The sequence below is a fragment of the Benincasa hispida genome, chromosome 9 (genome assembly GCF_027475165.1).
Source record: "Benincasa hispida cultivar pf3 chromosome 9, pf3_genome.v1.1, whole genome shotgun sequence".
In the NCBI taxonomy this organism is placed as follows: domain Eukaryota; kingdom Viridiplantae; phylum Streptophyta; class Magnoliopsida; order Cucurbitales; family Cucurbitaceae; genus Benincasa; species Benincasa hispida.
The window spans coordinates 50,492,614-50,513,448 of NC_143486.1; the positions used below are offsets into that span (position 1 = coordinate 50,492,614).

Genomic DNA, 20,835 nt, shown 5'->3' on the forward strand with positions numbered 1-20,835 from the left:
TTTGATGTTTTCCCATTCCCTAGGTAGCGATCAACTCCCTAGAGGATAGTCGCTTTGCTAGTCTGCCACCCAGGTGCAAGTTTGAAGAAGAAAGAAGAAGAACACAAGCTTAGGTGGTTTAATGGTCCTGTCATTACTTTTGGTCAACATGTACATGTTAGGCACTAAGGAGAGTACCAGTGAGACCCACTATTTTGGGTGAATGTAAACGAGTTGTTATAGATTTACAACTCTGCACACGTGTTCATATTTCAGTAATAGTGTGTGAGTTATGGAAAGAATGTAAGTTATATTTATCAGGTGCATGAAACTGTTCATACAGGTGATGAAAATGGAGATTAGACAGTGGTTGCCATAAGAGGGTTGGTAGCTATCGTCTTCACATTGTCTCCTAGAATAGAAGGGGGTTCTGAGAGGGGGTGTGATATCGGACCTCCCTAACGCAAGCGATGCTAAATGGAAAAGGTGTGAAACAAAAAAGTTGGTGTTGCACTAGGCCATGAAACCATGTCCAAATTTCGGACTTGTTGGGCTGGACAGTTGGTCTTTATCGCAACTTTTCACTTGCAACAATTTGGGAGTGCACTCGCTGTAAGATATATAAATTAGAACACTTTCAGAACTCTTTAATTTGATTCATATTCTAAAATCGGGTTAGGGCTTTGGAGAAAGCATCAGGCTGGGCTTGGCTCCCTACCGTGATCTGATGTTGGATGTAAAAACTGTGGAAGATAGTCATCGTGTTCTTATTCTAAAATCGGATTAGGACTTTGGAAAAATCGTTGAACTGGAGAGTGCATTCCGACTGCAATATGAATGTGAAGTCTATAAATTTTTCCTGGCGTAAGCAAAGGTTTATCATAAATTTGTGAGATGGGTCATAAAACATAAATGCACCTCAGAATATGTTTCCTCAACAAAAACTGGCTAATTGTTAAATTTACTCGGTTTGATAACAGTACTTAGTAGAACTCGACACGGAGTAACAATTTCGACCCATTAATATTTTGGAGCGTCTGCTTCGGATCGAATGTACGATCTCCGTTGCGTGGGGGGAAGTTGGAATATCAAGTCTTGAATGGAGTTCAGACCCAGGGATTACAGTGCCGAAGCAAAGCTGTTTCTGCTTCATCGTGATCGTGCAGAAATTCATCCTCTGTCTGTTCAATCGTCTCAGCAGGTACGGATATTGGAATTTTTTTAGGTTCTCTGTTATTGAATTTTATTCAGCCGGCTGTTAAAGGAAGTCAGCTTGAAATTATCTTCAAATGATGTATGTGGAAGTTTTGGCGGTTCTCACTGATTTAGAAGCTAAGTAACATATAATTGGTGTGTGAGCGTTTTGGGGAGGGAGTTGGGAATAGGATTTTATGCATCATGATATTTCGTGGAAACAACTAGTGGGCAAATGGAGAAGGAAAACCCATGTATCAGTTGTTGCTGTCACAAGAACAAACTAATAGTATAAGAGAATTGGTTACACCGTACAATAACGAGGTTGTAAGAGAACTCAAAATTATTGCGAGTATCTGGCCCACTCTCTTTAAAAAATGGTTCCAAGGGTCCTGGTAAGAACCTCTGGAAAGATATCACATTTGGTCTTCCCTTATTCTCTCTGTTTTTTTGAAAGAAAATAAAATTGATGAAATGAAAAGAGTCTAATGCTCAAAATACAAGCAACTATAGGAAAATAAAATTACAAATCAGAACTAAAGCAAGTGAACATAAAACTTAAACATGAAAAATAAAGGCTTGCAAATAATTTAGAAAACGAACATCATGAAGAAGCCATAAACCGAGCTAATTCACAACGGTTTTGAGAAGGCATAGATTTGAAAATCTTGTTGAATCCTTTCATATCAAAAGTTCTGAGAGAAATGTTTAACCGCAATAGATGATAACACTAGAGACTGAGGCTTGAAAGGGCAAATGGGCTTCCAAAAGTAGAAAAGCCAAGTAGCCCAAGTCTTCTTTTAACAAAATCTCAGAACTGGAGATGAGCCATAGAGAACAAATCACTGCCATGGATGTGATGGATAACTCCATGACAAAGAGATTCCTCTTCAAGCATACCAGCCCCTAGCCAATAAAGCCAGAACTGATTTAATATAGGTCTTCAGTTCAGAGACCTCCAAACAAAACATACTTTTACAGACCAACACCCATGCTGCCGAGTGAACAATTTTAACTCCTTAAATCCTTCTGAGAGAACAAAAGCAAGATTCTTTAAAGGTCTAAAACACCTTAGCTGGCAACAAGGATGAAAACTTGAATTTCGACCATTAACTATTAAAGAGTAGCCTCTTTTGAGATCTTCCAGCAATGGCATGAAACAAAAACCCTCGAAAACTAGAAATCCCCGACTCTCCATAGGATTCCACAAAGAACCATAGAATAAACTTTAATCTGTATATTAAACAATCAACTAACCAAAGGAGAATGATGAGTAGGGACTTTACAGAGCTGAGCTGTAAACCACAGGCTTCAATTAGAGAAGAAAATTTGGAAGGGACTTGAGATGAAGAAAGTTGAGAGGACCTTACTTGGGCTTTTATCCTAGACTCCCTAACAGCTGAAACTTGAAACAAAACATTGAGCTCATCCCCATAATTCTCAATTAGAGTTTCTTCAACATACTTTTCCATCAAATTAAAATCTGGTTCTTCACTATTAACACTTGCTATCCAGTCTTCATCCGAGTCATCTTGTTTGGGAGAACTAATAGAGCTCAACTGGTGCAAAATACCCTGGGTGAAACAAATCTGAAACCCCTTATTCTCTCTGTTTATCAGATGCCTCGTGGGGGAAGGCTCAAAAGTATTTGTAGGAAGATTGTCGGTTTGGTGACAAACCCTTGTGTGAGTTATTTCCTTATTTATATCGCCTTTATAAGATGAAGTTACATTCGATGGCATCGATTCTGCCTTTTCCTTTAGATCCTTCTTCTTTGATCTCCTTGAGCTTTGGTCATCCCCTTTTCGACAAAGAGGCGGCTGCTGTAGGGGCAGCCCTTTTGCAAGACCAACACGTGTTTCCTGGTAGGAGGGACTTCAGATTTTGGTCTCTGGATTCTTTGAGAGGCTTCTCTACTCGTTCCTTTTTACACATATTGTTTGTCCCTTCTCCTGCATAGGTTACTTCCACTTTTACTGTAATCTTGAAACATAAAATTCCAAAGAAGGTTAAATTTTTTTTGTAGGTTTTGCATGATAGGTTTAACACCATGGATCAAATTTAGCATAATTATTTCTATGTTTTGTGTCCAAAATGGTGCACCCTTTGCAGACACCATGGCTTGTGAGGAGGACCTTCACTACTTTATGTGGGATTGCCAATTTGTGTCGTCAATCTAAAATAGATGGTTAAGTTCTTTTTGCCTACACTTGGTGTGGAGGACATATTGCGTCTCTAAGATTGTTGAAGTGCTCTTGAGTTTGCCTTTTTGTGAGAAAGGCTTAAAATAGCAGGGTGTTTTTTATTTTTATTTATTTATTTTAAATTTTATTTTATTTTATTTTGGAGCATTGGGATTGAGTGGAATAACAAGGTTTTTAGGGAGGCAGAGAGATCAAGGAAGGAAGTGTGGAGGGGCTAGGCTTAATGTTTTGTCATGGGCGTCAACTATTAGGCTCTTTATAACTGTGATCTTGTTGGGTTGAAGCCCCTTTTTGTAGTTCTTTTGGGCTCTCCATACTTCCTTCCTTGCCCTTTGTTTTTTGCTGGATTTTTTTGGGTGCTCTTTTTGTTTGCTCTTGTCTTCCTTTCATTATTTCTTCATAATGTGCGCACACACACGAATGTGCACGCCCGCACACACACTTACACACGTGCACATGTATAATTATGATTTTTGTTTTATACACTTGGAATTCTTTAAAGGGGACGTGGTTTACTCTTTAAATTTATAGAAAACAATGGTCTAATTTTTTTTTTGTCAGATGAAAAAATCAGTTTTCTATATAATCTTGAATCAATAAAAATAATGATGTTTTATTAAAAAAATTATAAAAATAAAAAGAAGTATTTAAAGAAAAGAAGAAGAAAAAAATAGGGTTAACAATGGGGTTATGTGCATAAGAAAAAAGGAATGAAAATATGTTTTTACAAAGATTTAAATTCAGGTGCAAATGGCGGTTGCTGCTTGGCGGCGAGGGGTTATGTGTACTTACAAAAAAGGAAAATTGTTTGTACAAAGATTCAAACTCAGGCACACGGGTGCCTGGGGGCGTTCTTGCCACCGAGTCGTACAACATATTTGATCATCTTAGTTAATTCTCCAATACAAATAAAATTTATTCTAAAGTAGATCCCCGTGGCCCTACTGTAGATCATCCGCTGTATTAACCTTTAGTTGGACTTCTAGGTGAAACACTATTTAAGGAATTCACTTTTCATTTATAGTATCACAATTGGTGATATGTTCTACGAAACTCTTTGCAAGTTTAGCTGGTAATTACTATTTCTCCAGTGGTTTGATGTTTCTCTTTGTTTGGCCTGGTTAGTTTTGGTTCGGTTAGCCTCTTAGTTTCTTATGGGACTCTCTCTCTAAGTTTTATATGTTTCGTAGTTGAAGGTTTTCTTCTTTTTGGCCTATGTTCTTCATTAGTTGTGTTTGTTTCCAATGTTTGTAATGAAATTTTTGTTTCTGTTTAAAAAAACAATTACTTTGTCCTCCAGTTTTTACTTTTTCTAATTATTTTTTTTGCTTTCAATGAAACAAAATATGTTTTCTTGGGGCAACAACAATTGTTTCATTCTATTTTAAAATTTCAATTGCTTAACTCTTAAATTGCTGAAACAGTTCAGTTAATATCTTATTCTAGGCCCACATTGCTGATGATCGAATTCTCAGATATGATGATCCACTTAGAGCAGATGATAATGCAACAGTTTCAGGCTCCTATCTGGAAGATATAGAAAATTCTCCTACTATAGGAGTGCCTTCTGAATCTGCCTTTCTACCTGCAGAAAAGGATTGGTCCTCTTTCACAAGATTCATGACACAGAGGTTTCCTGTCTCTAAACTGGTCTCTGTTACTTCAGTAAGAACTTTTCACGTCCAGTTTTACTTATTTTAAACTTTTCAATATTCAAGCTATAAAAACTTATGATATTTTCTTCAGTTTATGGGAAATTAAGCTCTTTATATGTAATGATGGATGTTTCTATATAGCTTATTCTGATCCCCTAGCCATTAAATTGTTCCAAATTTAGCATGACATTATTATAAATTTTCCATTTTAATTTTGATTTATTTCATAGTAGGTAATAATATTGATCTTTTCCCCTTGATTATAGGTGTCCAATGCAATAATAAAAGTTGGGAAAAGTATGGCATCTATTTCTGTTATTTTATTTTAGCCACCTTTCATTTCATTGGTCAGTATGATACAATCAGTGGCATAAAGTGACATTTGCTAGAGCAGGTCATATTTTTTCAGGTTACACTTACACGTTGTATGGCTTGTGGTAGCAGCATATGAGAGAACTTCAACTGGCATGCATTTGGAAGAACTTGAAGATCCTCAAAACATTACAGAAAATGAAGTCAAGGTCATCAATCGACAAGATTATATTAATCGCTTGCGTGAATTCAAAGATGACTTAGTTCGTGCTTGGAATGCAAGTGATCGTGTGACATCTTTGAAGATATCTGTGAAGGTAAGTCTTGCCTAAAGGCATACTACTTTTGTGTTCATTTCATAATATGTCGTGATTTTCATGCATCTGTTTTAATTTTCTGTGCAAATTAATTATCCTCCCAAAACTTTATATCAGTTGCAATGTATTTCTTGTATTTTAATTTGATCAATCACATCCTTAAACATTATCATTGCAGTGGCACTTTTCTTGTTAAATTTGTTAATTTTTCTAGTAGATGTAATTTTTTTTGAAAGGGTACACAATTTTTCATTGATAAAAATTTTGTATTAAATGTAATTTGCAAAGCTCATTCCTAAGCTACTAAGGTTGTTACAATTTACATCTTAAAATTTTATTTCTGTGGGCTAAAAGGTAGAGAGAGGGAGAAAAGCATCACTTCAATATGAATATTAGGTTAAGTAATTAATTAATTAATTGTGAGGTTTCAAAAAGGATTTAAAGTATTTCTTAATTAAGATTGATGAAATAAATGTATATAATATTTGTTTTATTTCCTTCTTCTAACTAAAATAAAGAAAAAAAATATAATATATACCGGTTGGGGGGGGGGGGGGGGGATGGGATTCTCCAACTGGCCATTGCCTCCCACTCAAAATAAGGAAGTCGCATTTACCTACAGTGTGATGATTATATTGGTTTACCCTTTCTCTTTGGTACTTCAATAGGCCTCTATTCTTTGAGGTATAAATTTGGAAATTTGTTTGGGATTTGGATTGGAGAATTCGTGGAGAGAGTCATTTACTAATGATCTTAAGCATGTCTCTTCAAATTTAATTGAGTCTTTTGCATGAAGGGCAGATAGTGGAAGTTGAATCAATTAATGTTGTTTTCATTAATAAGGGAGTAGAAAAATATAATTTTCTGTCTTATTTCTCTTAGGAGGAAAGAGTTTCTTAAATAGAAGAAGTACCCAATTACAAATAAGGAAAGAATAATCACAGCGAATGTAATACAATAAATACAATATAACATTTCACAATAAAGGAAATAATCATCACTCCCCCTCAAGCTAGTTTGAAGATATCATTCATGGCCAGCTTGTCAATCAACTTGTTGAATTGCCACCTTGGAAGACCTTTAGTTAACACATCTGCAATTTGCTCTGCCGTCAGAAGAAAGGGAATGCATATTATTCCTGCATCAATCTTCTCCTTTATGAAGTGTTTATCAACTTCAATATGTTTTGTCCTATAATGGTTTTGTCCTATAATGAAGGACTGGATTGTGGGCAATGGAAATTGCTGATTTATTGTCACAGTAAACGCGTATGGGCATTGTCTGAGAGAAATTTAATTCTTTCAATAGTCTTCTTATCCATATGCCCTCACAAATACCATGGGTTAATGTCCTAAATTCTGCTTTAGCACTATTTCTTGCAACCACACTTAGTTTTTTACTTTGCCAAGTAACCAGATTTCCTCAAACAAAAGAGCAATAACCCGAAGTAGATCTTCTGTCAGTCGCACTACCTGTCCAATCAACATCAGTGTAAACCTCAACATTCAGGTGTTCATGCTTCGTGAATAATATACCTTTTCCTGGAGTACCTTTCAAATATCTCAAGATTCTATAAACTGCTTCAAAGTGAACTGACCCAGGAGCATGTATGAATTGACTTACCACACACTAACTGCGAAAGCAATGTCAGGACGTGTGTGAAAGAGGTATATGAGTCTCCCCACAAGTCTCTGGTATTTTTCCTTTCCTTTTACTTCCTTTTCAGTTGCAGCTACCAATTTTATATTTTGCTCAATAGGAGTTTCTGCTATCTTGCAACCAAGTAAACTTGTCTCATTCAGTAGGTCAAGAATATACTTCCTCTGGTAGATAAGAATACCACTTTTAGACCTAGCAAACTCCATGCCTAGGAAATACTTTAAGGTTCCCAGGTCCTTGATTTGAAAATCATTAGCAAGGTTTTTCTTCAAGATATTCAGTCCTGTCTCATCATTACCTGTAAGAATGATATCATCAATATACACTATCAAAACAACCAACTTACCACTTCCAGTATGTTTATAGAACATAGTATGATCAACTTGACTTTGATTGAATCCATAGCTTGTGACTGCCTTTCCAAACCATTCAAACCATGCTTTAGGAGATTGTTTAAGCCCGTATAATGATTTCTTTAACTTGCACACTTTGTTAATCTTGGGATCCACTTCAAAACCTGGTGGCAAGTCCATAAAAACCTCTTCTTCAAGATCTCCATTGAGAAAGATATTCTTGACATCAAGTTGATAAAGAGGCCAATCAAAATTAACTGCAACAGACAACAGGATTCTAATAGAATTAATTTTAGCTACTGGAGCAAATGTTTCTTGATAATCAATACCATAGGTCTGAGTGAACCTCTTGGCAACCAATTTTGTCTTGTACCTTTCAATATTACCATCAACTTTACATTTTACAGTGAACACCCATTCACTACATCCCACTGTTTTCTTATCTTTGGGTAGTTCGACTATATCCCATGTGCAACTTTGTTTCAGCGCATTAATCTCTTCCATCATTGTTAATTTCCAGTTCAAATCATTTAGGGCTTCCTGTATATTCCTTGGAACAAAAAGGTTTGTTATTTTCGATGTGAAGGCTTTATGAGAATCAAATAATCTATGATAAGAAAGATAGTTTTCAATAGGATATTTGGTGCATTTACGAATACCTTTCCTATGGGCAATTGGAATATCAAGATCAGAGACATCAGGTAAAGAATTAGAAGGAGATGAAGAACTAGGAGAAATAGAGTAGAGTGTCTAATACTTGGATCTTCAGGATCATTTATCGTAATATTTGATCGGTCTTGTGATAATTCAACTGTCTGATCTTGGACTCTTTGAGTCAAGTTTCTTCTAGTATAAACTTGAAGTTCAGGATTTCGACTAGTAAAGTCATTTTGTAGCGTTTCTCCCCCTGAAGAACTCTCCATACTTGGCATTGAAGGACTAGAAACTCATAATTTCAGGACCACTGATGTTTGGGAGAGATGAAGTGTCCCAAAAATTATCTTCAAGGTTAGATATCTCCACCTGAAGAGAATTTGGGCCAAAAAAAGGTTGATTTTCTAAAAAAGACACATCCACACTCTCAAAATACTTTTTGGTTAAAGGATCAAAACATTTGTAAGCTTTCTTATGAGAGAAAACCTATAAAAATGCATTTAATGGCTTGAGGATCAAACTTAGTTTGAGAAAGAGGAGAAGTATGGACATAAGCAGTACACCCAAACAATTTAATTGGTAAATAAGAAAACAAACGATTATTAGGAAAAAAACTCATTGAAGTGATTCAAAGGAGTCTTAAAATTCAAAACCTTAGACGACATTCAATCGATCAGATATGTAGCTGTGAGAACGGCATCGCCCTACAAATGTTTTGGAACATTCATAGAGAACATAAAGGCACAAGCAACTTCAAGTAAGTGTCTGTTCTTTTGCTCAGGAATGCAATTCTGTTGAGGCGTGTCACGACACGTAGCTTGATGAAAAATATCCTTATCTTACAAAAAATTGGTTAATTGTGCATTAAAATATTTAGTGTCGTTATCAGAGTGAAGAATTCAAATTTTAGTTTGAAATTGAGTTTCTATCATATTATAAAACCGAACAAAAACCTCTTTTGCCTCTGACTTTTTTGTTAACAAATAAAGCCAAGTTAGACGAGTGTGGTCATCTATAAAAGTAACAAACCAACGCTTACCACTATGAGTTAAGACTTTAGACGGACCCCAAACATCAGTATGAATTAAGGAAAAAGGTGATGAAACCTTATACGGTTTAGGCAAATAGGTGGATCGATGATGTTTGGCAAAAATACAACTTTCACATTGAAAAACTGAACAATCAACTCCTTTAAATAAAAGAAATTTGGATGTCCTAATCTACAATGCCAAAGCATTATAGTTTCTTTAATAGAAGGAGAACAGACACTACTCAAGCCTTGAACTTTTTTATGACTAGCAGAAACCATCAAAGTAATAGAGACCATCAATCATCTTAGCACGTCCAATCGTCCCCCGAGTCTTGATCCTGAAAGATACAAGGAGTTTCACAAAATATAACATGACAGTTAGCATTCTTAGAGATTTTACTGACAGACAACAAGTTGCAGGCTAATTTTGGAACATGAAGGACAGAACGTAATATAAGTTTTGTAGTCAAAGGAATTGTTCATTTTCCTGCAATAGAGGTGATGCTACCATTGGCAATGCAATTTTTTCATTGCAATACACAAGAGAATATGATTCAAATAAACAGGAGGAATTAGTCATATGATCAGAGGCTCCAGAATCTATAATCCATGGAGATGAATTAAGGCGAGAGAGAGCTTGAGGACAAGTACCTGATTGTGCCAAGGAAACACTAGGATTACCAGATGATGAATTGTTCTTTAGCAGCTTCAGAATTTGATCAATTTACTCTTTATTAAACGGGCTAGAGTCAACAACATTAGCACTAGTGGTATGCTGATGGGAATTTCGCTCACCTTGCTTAGAATTTTTTCAATTTGTAGGTTTTCCATGAAGTTTCCAACAAGTTTCACGTGTATGTCGAGGTTTATTGCAGTGGTCACACCAGACACGAGGCTTTTCATGTGGCTTGTTGGATTGATCAGAAGCCTTCATTGCAGTATTTTCAGTCACCAATGCAGAGCATTCAACTGAATCAATAGGTTTTTTGCAAATCATAACATTCTTTTGACTTTCTTCCCTACGAACTTCAGAAAAAACATCATTAATAGTTGGAAGAATAGTTTTTCCAAGTATCCTACCTCTAACTTCATCAAACTCATTATTGAGGCTGACAAGGAATTTGTAAATACGGCCATCTTCAACAGTTTTCCTATATGCTTTTGGTCCTTTGTAGACTTCCACTCATCCGTATCAAAGAGGTCAAGGTCTTGCCAAATCCTTTTAAAGACTGAAAGTATTATGTAACTGAGTTAGTTCCTTGCCGTATATCACCCAATTTCAAGTTTAACTCAAACACTTGTGACTGGTTGCCCAAATCAGAATACATCTGAGTTACACTATCCCATAATTCCTTAGCAGTAGTGTAACACATGTAGTTACAACCAATGTCTTCAACTATGGAATTGACAAGCCAAGTCATAACCATGGAGTTTTCAGCGTCCCATCCGGTGAATGAAGGGTCATCAGGACTAGGAATAGTTTTTTCTCTCGTGATGTAACCAATCTTCCCTTGTCCACGAATATACATCCGAACACTTTGGGACCAACGAAGAAAATTATCCCCATTAAGTCGAATGGTAGTTATTTGGATAGGAGGATTGGTTGGATGGATACGATTGTTGAAAACTTTAGCGATAGGTGCCCGAGTGTCTGACGTATTGCTAAAGAAGCAAAGACAAAAAAAAAACCAGTAGATCTGAAAAGAAAAATACACCAGACAGAGGCTGAACAGGGCTGGAAAAATCTGGAAAACACACACCAAACAATGGCTCAATGGCAGTGGTAGACAGTGGCGACAGGCGGCGTTGAATGACCGGAAGGATAAACCGTGATGACTACCTGCGAACAAGTGACAAACCCCAAAAATCGCGACAAAAAACTGGCTGAGACGAACTGCGCGGCTGAGATGTGGCATCCGGCGACAGGGCGATCAACTGGTAGTAGAGGGCGCGATGTCCGGCGGCGAAGCGGCAGTGACAAAAAATAGGTTTTTCAGAAAGTTAGGGTTTTTAAGGTAAAAAAAACACTTTGCAGCTCCGGTATCAAGTAGAAAAATATAATTTTCTGTCTTATTTTTCTTGGGAGGAAAGGGTTTCTTAAATAGAAGAAGTACCCAATTACAAACAAGAAAAAAATAATCACAGCAAATATAATGCAATAAATACAATATAAAATTTCACAATAAAGAAAATAATCAACAAATGACAGTTTTTATTAAGTGCTTTACATGAAGCTATGGTGATAGCTGAAGATTCAACTAATATTGATTGGTTATTAAAGGTTGAGTCAAAAAGAGGAAGAATCTTAGGCCGAAAATTTTGTTCAGCAACGGTCCATCTCTTCTCATCTATAGAGCGTTTGAGTAAGAATTGTTTGACTTCTTATTCCAAAAAGATTGAGGTAGTTTTTTATTACATGGGATGAAAATAAGTTGTATCTATTGGTGTTCGTCAAAGAGGATTCTCATTATAAGTAAATTTCATTGAAGTTTTCGCAAACCTTTTGTAGCTAGTGGATTATGTTAGGTACTTAAGCACCTTGGAGAACCACACCCCAAAAGCCAGCTATTGGGGTGGGAGAGTCAAGCCACTTAAGTACCACATTGGTCATCCCATTCTAACCAATGTGGGACAAAGGCATTCCCTACTACCTTGGTTCTTAATATTACCCCATTCCCGGAAAGGCGACGTCCGAGCGACTACTCTGACGGTATTTCACTCGGCCACACCCGGTCAGAATCTTCCATTGGTTCCACTCCGAAACGTCAACAACTGACTTTGATACCATTGTTAGGTACTTAAGCACCTTGGAGAACCATGCCCTAGAAGTCAGTTATTGGGGTGGGAGAGCTAAGCCACTTAAGTACTACATTGGTCATCCCATTCTAACCAATGTGGGACAAAGGCATCCCATACTACCTTGGTTCCTAACAGATTCTTTAGTTATTTTCAAGCTTGGAGGTGAGATCAAAATAGATTTTTGTCATGATCATTGCATTGCATCACATCTTTCCTCCATACCTTCCATTTTTAGCCTTTATTTATCAGATGAGTGGGTTGTTTCCAACATTTTTAAGGAAAATATTCTCCAGTTGCTCGTTGGCGTCAAAGATTTTATGGCCTATTGTAGTGAAAAACCATTTTAGCCAATATTTGGTCTGAAACGATTTAGAGGTGCTTTCAATGTACTTTGTTTCCATAGAGTGATTGTTTTGGTTCTGCTTGTCTTAAAGCTTCTTCTTGGTGTTTCCAATCCTAGTGCTTTACTTATTTCTCTATTCAGGATCTCATCTCAATTGGAATGCTTTTTATCTTATCATTTTAATTCAGTATTGTTTGTCTTTTTTATTTCATTTTGTTTATTCTTTGTTTTACTGTTTCCCCTTTCCTGGGTTATTGTAACTTTGAGTATTAGTATCTTTAATATTGTGTCAATGAAAAGTTTCGTTTCATTTAAAAAAAAGGATTGGAGAATTCTTAGAGGAAACTAGATTTTAAATTAAAGAAATAATTTAATTGTGAGCAGGGGCATGGTTTGGAGAGAATAGTTGATGAAAAATAGAAGAAAAACTGGGTAGTGTGATTTAAAAGAGAAATAAGAGGATATTCTTTCCGATGGATTGTCAAATTTCCCTGTTTATTCAAATCTTCATCCTTGTTGCCAGCTAAGGTGTTTTAGACCTTTAAAAAAATCTTTTTTTTGTTCTCTCGGAAGCCTTTAAGGAGTTAAAATCACCATTCGGCAGCATGGGTGTTGGTCTCTAAAAGTATGCTTTGTTTGGAGGTCTCGGAACTGAAGATCTATATTAAATCATTTCTGGCTTTAATGGCTAAGAGGGGCTGGTGATATTTGAAGTTGGTTGGCTCGAATTTTCAGATTTTTTTGCTCACCCCTACCCAATCAATTTGATTCAGAATATGATCTTTTTCCCGTTTAATGATGCTTGAAAAGCTTAGTTGCTACATTTTCAAGTTGCTAAGCTTAATTTTTGTGAGCCCGATCTCTCTGGGTTTTTTGTACTATTCATCATATTAATCAAAAGTTTGTCTCTTATCATCTTAATGGTTTAGTCCAGTCGGTTTTTGTGACACTACATTTTCCATTATTTATGTTAGTTGGAGACTAGGAGTGGGAAGTATAATCCTTTTCTTATACTAAGTTTGAATTACAAAACACAACCTTGTTGTACAACTGTACCCTTAAGTAGGACAGTTTTAGAGTTTGAATTGCATATGAAGTTAAAAGTTCTCTCCTTAGAATCTTAGATTCAGATTGGTTATCTGAAAGCTAGGTTGTTGATGTTTTAGGTTGCCAAGCTTCTGAAGGATACGTCTGTTTTGCAATTTTATCCCACACTTTTTGTTCTAGTCACGGATATTTTGGATATGCTTGGAAATTTTGTGTGGGATCGCATCAAGAGAAAAGCTGAGTTCACTGATGATGGGGCCAAAATTTGCTCCTTGCCAGGTTCTTTCTCGACACACGTTGATTATTTACTTTTTTATTATTTTTTTTGGTAAAAGAAACTCTATTAATATGAATAAGGGGAAGACCCCGAAGAATTACAATAGAGATTGTCAATTATTGACTAAAAAAGATAAACTAAAATGAGTGAAAGAGTGCTGTAATTTACACCAAGAAAAAGCAGTAGATAAACGAACTCAAAAAACCAAACAGAAGAAGAACATGTAGCATGAAAAAGTCGTTTGTTCCTTTTACCCCATAAGCACTAAAGGAAAGCACGGATAAAAGCCAACCAAATGATCTTCTTGGTTCCACCAAAAGGATGTCCCACTAACACCGAGGCCAAAGCATCAGAAATATCATGAGAGCAAGTGAAATGCCAACCAAAATGAGGCAAGAGAAGGTTCCAAATGCCAGTGGCAAAAGAACAGTGAAAAAATAGATGAACTGACGATTCAACATGTTCATGGCACATATGACACCAAGATGGAGAAAGAGACATGTAAGGCATACGATGCTACAAATGATCAACAATATTAATGGCACATATGATTATTTCCTTTTTTATGTTCAATATATTCTTTGTATTTATTATATTATATTTGTTGAGTTTGTATTTTCCTTATTCGTATTGGGGGTTTATTTTATTTAGGAAACCTCTTTCTTCTCAAAGAAAATAAGACATGAAGTATTATTTTCAACATGCTATCAAAGCTGAAAACCCTAATTTAGAAGGAACAAAATTATTAGTTTGGAAAAAGATCATTAGGATTTGAACATAGAATCTCCTACTCTTATGCTATCTTAATATAAAGGAATAAAATTGTTATGTATTCCAATAATTGGAAAGTAAGAAATACATAGCCTTCTTAAGAAGACCGAATGCAAGAAAAGAAATAAGAATGATAAAAAGAACATAAAAAATCATTAGTGAACAAAACTAATTTAAATGTTTACAGCTAATATTTACTATTACTAATATTAAACCATCACAATTGTTATTGTTGCGAAGGGTAAATGGTTGGATTTTAAATTTTCTTTATATTTTTGTGATATTAGATGTGTATTATGTTTTTCCCTTAAGAAGTTGCGTCCTTTTTCCTAATAGTTGCAGGAGTGGAAGCGACAATTTAGAAGTTGGTTTGCTTTGTGGCTTGGTCCTCTCACTTTTGGTCTTAAAGAACTTCTTTTCTAGTCAGCTCAATAGTCTTCCGTTGGCTTTGGCTTTAAAGTTTATGTGTTCTCTATCTTTGGATTTCTTTTCTGGAGTTGGTTTCTTAGGTTTTAAGAGTTTGCTTTTCGTTGTTTTCTCTTCATTGTATCTCACTAGCATTGTCTTCTTATATTTTTCTCAATTTCTCTCATCTCTTAAAGGTTGGTGTTTTTTTGAGCTTGTCCCTTTTCATTTTTTCAATGAAAAGATTTCTTTTCCTTTTCAAAAAAAAAAAAAAAAAAAGAAGAGTAATATGATTGTATTTATAATTTTAAAGAAAGTCAGGAGAGATTGAAGGAAAAAAAAATGCTCTCTCCTCTCTCCTCTCCCCTCTTCCCTCTCTATCTAGCCCCGACCACCATGCCACGACCGTTACCGATCACTCCCTTTTCCACCATTGTCGGGTCAATCCATATTGACCGGAAAATTTTCTCTCTATCACCAACTACATCGATTAATGGAAAACACTTCAAGCTCTTTGAACAAAGCCAATCCAACATTCACTCAATTTTTGTCTCATGGAAGTCTCATGAATAGTCAACTTCCTCTTTCAACTCACTTTTCAAAGACCCCTGCAACCACAAATTCTTCAAGAAGTTGAATGACGATGGTGATACTCTTTGGCTTGAAAAACACGGTAACAAATATGGCTATTTTGCAGAGATTACCTTATTAGAACAATCTGGCCGCCGCTCCAATATCCTCATCCCTGTTCTATGGAGAACAAAAGAGGCTAGTTTTCTTTCTTTTCATTGGTTTTTGATTATCCTGTGAAACCTAGTTTACTGAACAATGCAACAATCAACACTACTACACAAACATATAAAGCAACCGTTCAAACAAGAAGCACCCACCCTTCAACATCAAATAATGACACTCTCCCACCAAAACAGGGCAGTTATAGTTCCTCTCCAGCCCTCCTTCATCCATAATTTGATTGGAAAGCTATGGTGGTTGTCCAATGGTTTGCACACAGTGACTCATGGCCAGCCATCCGAGATTCTCTCCAAACATATCTATCATCTCCCTACACTATTAACCCCCTCTATGATGACAAAGTCCTACTCTATGTTTATGGCACATAAATTTCTCAAAAATTATGTGCTAATTCAGATTGGATAACCATTGATCATCTGAAACTTAAGTTTCTTTCACCATCAATACCCTCATCATTCCAACAACAAATGGTAGCATCAAGTGGAGGATGATTGACATGTTTCATCTCCCAATTACATTCTAGACCAAAGCCACCTTGAGGTAAATTGAAGACATGTGTGGTGGATATCTTCATCCCTCAAATCAAACTGAAAGAGGACCGATTCTTTCCTTTGCACATTTGAAGATCAAAGAAAATAAGAGAGACTTCATTCCATATGAAATCTGATTACCAAGAGAGCTACCGACGATGAAACGATTGTCAAAATCCAAGTTGTCGGTGTCGGAGTACAGGGGTAGTGGCGGAACCCTCTTCCCAAAAGGAATTAGCAATAAAGTGGATGTTGAAATTGTGGATCTTAATGACTCTCGGATGAACAAAAAAGGTAAGTCCATCGCTATTGAAACAAATCAATTGGATTCTCCCTCTCTCCCCATATCTTGAGCCATTGACCAAATCTCCTACAATTAAGGAGTAGATAAATCTTCCTTCTGCCCTTTCCTTGATTGATCAAACAGTGGACCTACATCCTGACCCTACATCTCTCTCCAATCCTGCCGAAAACCCTAGCCATATTAAATCACTTGAGTCAACCTCATCATTTAGTTTCCAAAATCAGCATAATAGCCCCATAAATTTGGCCTCACCCTCATTTTCATGACCCTCTCTCTCCGCGGTTACTTTCCAAGTGGGACCCACCACCTTACAAGCTAGCACTATGCATTCCACCTCAGCCAACAAACCAAATCTTCCCTTTGCCTGTTCTGATATAGAGGGTTACCTTTCCAGCCCTACCAAAGAGGCAAATTTCACCTTTCACCCCTTCGATATGACCATCTTTGGCAACCAGCCAAATGAAACTCACCATTTGCCAATACACACTCTTCCCCCACTCCCACCAGACTTAAGTACCAGTCAAGACCTCCCATTCGATTTTCCTATTAACCAAGACACAAACTCCCCAATAAATGCCCTTCACCCAATTAACTAACAACCACCATCATCTTCACCCACCTTTTTTTTTAACAAGAAACGAACCTCTTCACCCACCTTATCCATCAGTCTTCATGAATTGGCATCTCTATTGTCCTTTCATGGTTTATGTGTTAGGGCCATTCCATCTATCCCTCCTCCTACTCCAAAAACCACAAAAATCACAAATACTACTAGCAAAAAACCCAAGCTTCAACGCGAGTTACAAGGCCTATACTCCTCGATCCACTATAATAAATCTGCAACTTTGTCTATTAGGGAGGGCACATCCGAAAACCAATGAAATTCCTCACATGGAATGTACATGGCCTTAATTCTTGGAGGAAGCGTACTTTGGTTATGAAGCTAATTCAGTAACATAGCCCTGGTATTGTTCTCCTACAAGAAACAAAGCTGTCATCAGTTGATTCCTTTTTGATTAAATCTATTTGGAGCTCTTCCTACATTGGTTGAATTGCCTTGGGCGCCATTGATACATAAAAGGATATTCTTACTCTAGTTCTGTTGTTTGAGATTAGAGCAGCAGACGGGGCTTCAGATGAAAGAAAGAAGGGTCAAACCAAGCACAAGGGATATAATAAGAAGTAGTACCATTCAATCAGTCAATTAGTTTTTTTTCTCATCTTTCTTGCTTGTTGGTTGAAGAGTGAGCCTGATTTCTCTATCCTCGAGGTTATCCAGGGCCGCTTCTCTGTTTCAATTCATGTATCATTAACAGATGGTTTCTCTTTTTGGCTTACAATAATTTATGGCCCATCAGATAATGCTTTTAGAGTTGATTTTTGGCAAGAGCTTGACGATTTAGCTGGTTTGGGAGGTGAAAACTGGTTTATTGGTGGAGACTTCAATGTCACTAGGTGGTCTTGGGAGAAATCACATGATAGAACAATATCCTCTAGATTGCATGCTTTCAATCAATGGATATCTGACTATCAATTACAGGATATTCCTTTGATGAATGGTTGCTTTACTTGGTCTAGCTCTGGTCCTATACAATTGTCTCTTCTTGATCGATTTTTACTTACAAAGAATTGTCTTTGTAAATTTGGATTAGTTACTCTCAAACGCTTGGATCGAACCACATCTGACCATTTCCCATTGGTCTTACCTTCAGGAAGTATCGATTAGGGTCCTTGCCCTTTTAGATTTGAGAATTCATGGCTTTAGGTCCCTTCTTTCCGCCCCTTGGTGGAGGATTGGTGGAATCACCACCTTATTACCGATTGGCCAGACCATGATCTTATGATGAAACTTTAGGGTTCGAAAACAATTATTCGTGATCGGAATAACACTCAGTGCAGTGAGGCTACAAAACTTCCTTCTCTTGTGTCGTAGTTATCAAAATTAGATGACTTGGAGATAAATATGGCCTTAATGAGGAACAACTTAATAGGCGCCGCTTACTTTGAGAACAGTTTGAGAATCTGACTGTTCAAGATCACATCCATTGGCAGCAACATCGTAAGCTTAAATGGCTTCTTGAAGGTGATGAAAACACCCGGTTTTGCCACAGAATTGTTGCTGCCCGCCGTTGTAAATCCTCAAATACTGAAATTCTTTCTAGAGATGGCATTAGCCTTTTGACCTCCCATGATATTGAGACTGAATTCTTGACATTTTATCCATCTCTCTTCACAAAAGACAGTGGTTAATGCTTTCTTCCAACTGATCTCGATTGGAATCCTATTTCTTCCTCTCAAGCCAGGGATCTAGAGCGTCCCTTTACTGAAGATGAGGTATTTTTAGTTGTCTCCTCCCTTGGCACTTGTAAATCCCCTGGCCTAGATGGTTTTACAACTGAGTTTTTCAAGGGACTATTCTTAAATATGATATGATGTTAATTAATGATTTTTACACTTCTGTGGTTATTAATGTTAAACTAAATGAGACTTATATTTGTCTGATTCCTAAGAAAGTTGACTCTAAATCTATTTCTAATATCGACCGATTAGTCTCATTCCATGTGTTTACAAGATTATTGCTCGTGTTTTATCGAATCGTCTGGAGAAGGTTCTTCCTTGAACCATTGCTGCCAATCGGCTTTCTTTTGTGGCTAATAGACAGATTCTTGATACTTACTTGATAGCTAATGAGCTTATTGATGATTGGACCCTTTATGAAAAAACCAGGGGTTGTCCTAAAACTCGACCTTGAGAAGGCCTTTGATATGGTTGATTGGGACTTTCTTGACTCCGTTCTCTAGGTTAAAGGTTTTGGTTGTCATTGGCGCACATGGATCAGACGTTGCATCACTAGTGCGAATTACTTCATCATTATTGATAGTTGTCCTCGTGGCAAATATTATTCCTTCATGCGGCATAAGACAAGAGGACTCCTTTCTCTCCCTTCTTATTTATTTTAGTTGCTGATTGTCTGAGTCGTCTCCTTGATCATAGCTCCACGTTGGGTCTTATTGTTGCTCATCCTATTGGTCAATTGACTTTTTCATTGAACCATTTACAGTTTGATGATGACACTTTGTTGTTCTCTACTGTCGAGAGATCTGTAATACAAAACTTGTTTGACATTGTCCATATTTTTTAATGTGCTTCAGGGCTTAAAATTAATCTTGTCAAGAGTGAGCTCCTTGGGATTCATGTTTCAGACTCTGATTTTGAATGGTTGTTGCGTTCTTTTGGTTGTAAAAGAGGTTTCTGGCCTGCATCTTATTTAGGGCTTCCGTTGGGTGGCAATTCTAAGTCTGTTTTGTTTTGGCAGCTTGTGGTGGAGAGATTTCTGCATAAACTTCATAACTGGAAGTACGCTCGTATATCGAAAGGGGGTAGACACACGCTCATTCAAGCCACTTTTTCTGGCCTCTCTACCTATTATTTGTCTTTGTTTCAAGCTCCTTCCTCTGTTATTAGTTGCCTTGACAAATTGATTTGAGATTTCTTTTGGGAAGGTTCTCATGGTGATGGTGGCATGCACAATGTGAATTGGGTGATTTCTGCATCCTCAATTATTGGGTGGCCTTGGCATTGGAAATTTTAAACATGGAAAATTGTGCTCTTCTTGCAAAATGGACTTGCCATTTCTTATCTGAGCATGATGCCTTAGGGAGGAATCTCATTGTTGTTAAGTATTATTCCTCTGATTGTGTTTGGCCCTCTCCTTCTCTAGTGGTTCTTCCAAAGCTCCATGGAGGTTCATTTGTCAATTTATCGACTTGATTGCCAATCGGATTAGTCGTCATATTGGTAATGGTGCTTCTAGTTGTGTTCTTGCCAATGCTTATTCGAGACGTTTTCGTATTGTGAAGCAACCAGAGGTTACTGTGCTAATGCCGGGATCCCTTCTACGTCTGCATGGAATTTAAACTTATGACGTAATCTTATTGAGTTGGAGATTGCTGAATGGGCTTCTGTATCCCTTTATCGGGCCGTTGTCAGATTGCATTCCTCTCCTGATACTTAGTTGCAACCACTTGATCCTTCTATGAGTTTTACTGTTAAATCTCTTATGGCTAATTTAGTGGGTGATATGAATTCTGTTTTGACTGATCTTTATTTCGTGATTTGGAAAGATAGATATCCCAAAAAAAATAATATCTTTCTTTGGGAGCTCAGCTCATTAATACTGCCGATCGTTTGCGGCACCATATGCCTTATATGTCTCTTTCTTCCTCTTGGTGTCTCATGTGTCACAAGC

General features: G+C 36.9%; 1 protein-coding gene and 1 pseudogene across 5 annotated transcripts; one reads left to right on the forward strand and one right to left on the reverse strand.

The window, feature by feature from the left end:
* Window positions 1-405: 405 nt before the first annotated feature.
* Window positions 406-20,789, forward strand: LOC150033883 (uncharacterized). 5 transcript variants are annotated; one of them, XM_090317334.1, is made up of 7 exons: window positions 555-853; window positions 960-1,180; window positions 4,824-5,042; window positions 5,299-5,329; window positions 5,477-5,661; window positions 13,666-13,825; window positions 19,739-20,784. In XM_090317334.1, the coding sequence occupies exons 2-7, from the start codon at window positions 1,079-1,081 to the stop codon at window positions 20,071-20,073; spliced, it is 1,032 nt and encodes a 343-aa protein (XP_090173460.1). In that variant the 5' UTR covers window positions 555-853; window positions 960-1,078; the 3' UTR covers window positions 20,074-20,784. The 5 variants fall into 5 exon arrangements, with proteins under 5 accessions (XP_090173459.1, XP_090173463.1, XP_090173462.1 ...); XM_090317335.1 differs by having other exon boundaries at window positions 555-843; XM_090317333.1 differs by having other exon boundaries at window positions 406-1,180.
* Window positions 9,824-12,285, reverse strand: LOC150033884 (uncharacterized; annotated as a pseudogene).
* Window positions 20,790-20,835: the final 46 nt, after the last annotated feature.

Bases quoted from the DNA above. Each gene is read 5' to 3' on its own strand.
- LOC150033883 (XM_090317333.1), top strand. From the start codon at position 1,079: ATGGAGTTCAGACCCAGGGATTACAGTGCCGAAGCAAAGCTGTTTCTG. The intron at 5,662-13,665 runs GTAAGTCTTGCC...TTGATGTTTTAG, and splicing joins CTTTGAAGATATCTGTGAAG to GTTGCCAAGCTTCTGAAGGA. The intron at 13,826-19,738 runs GTTCTTTCTCGA...AATGTGCTTCAG, and splicing joins CAAAATTTGCTCCTTGCCAG to GGCTTAAAATTAATCTTGTC.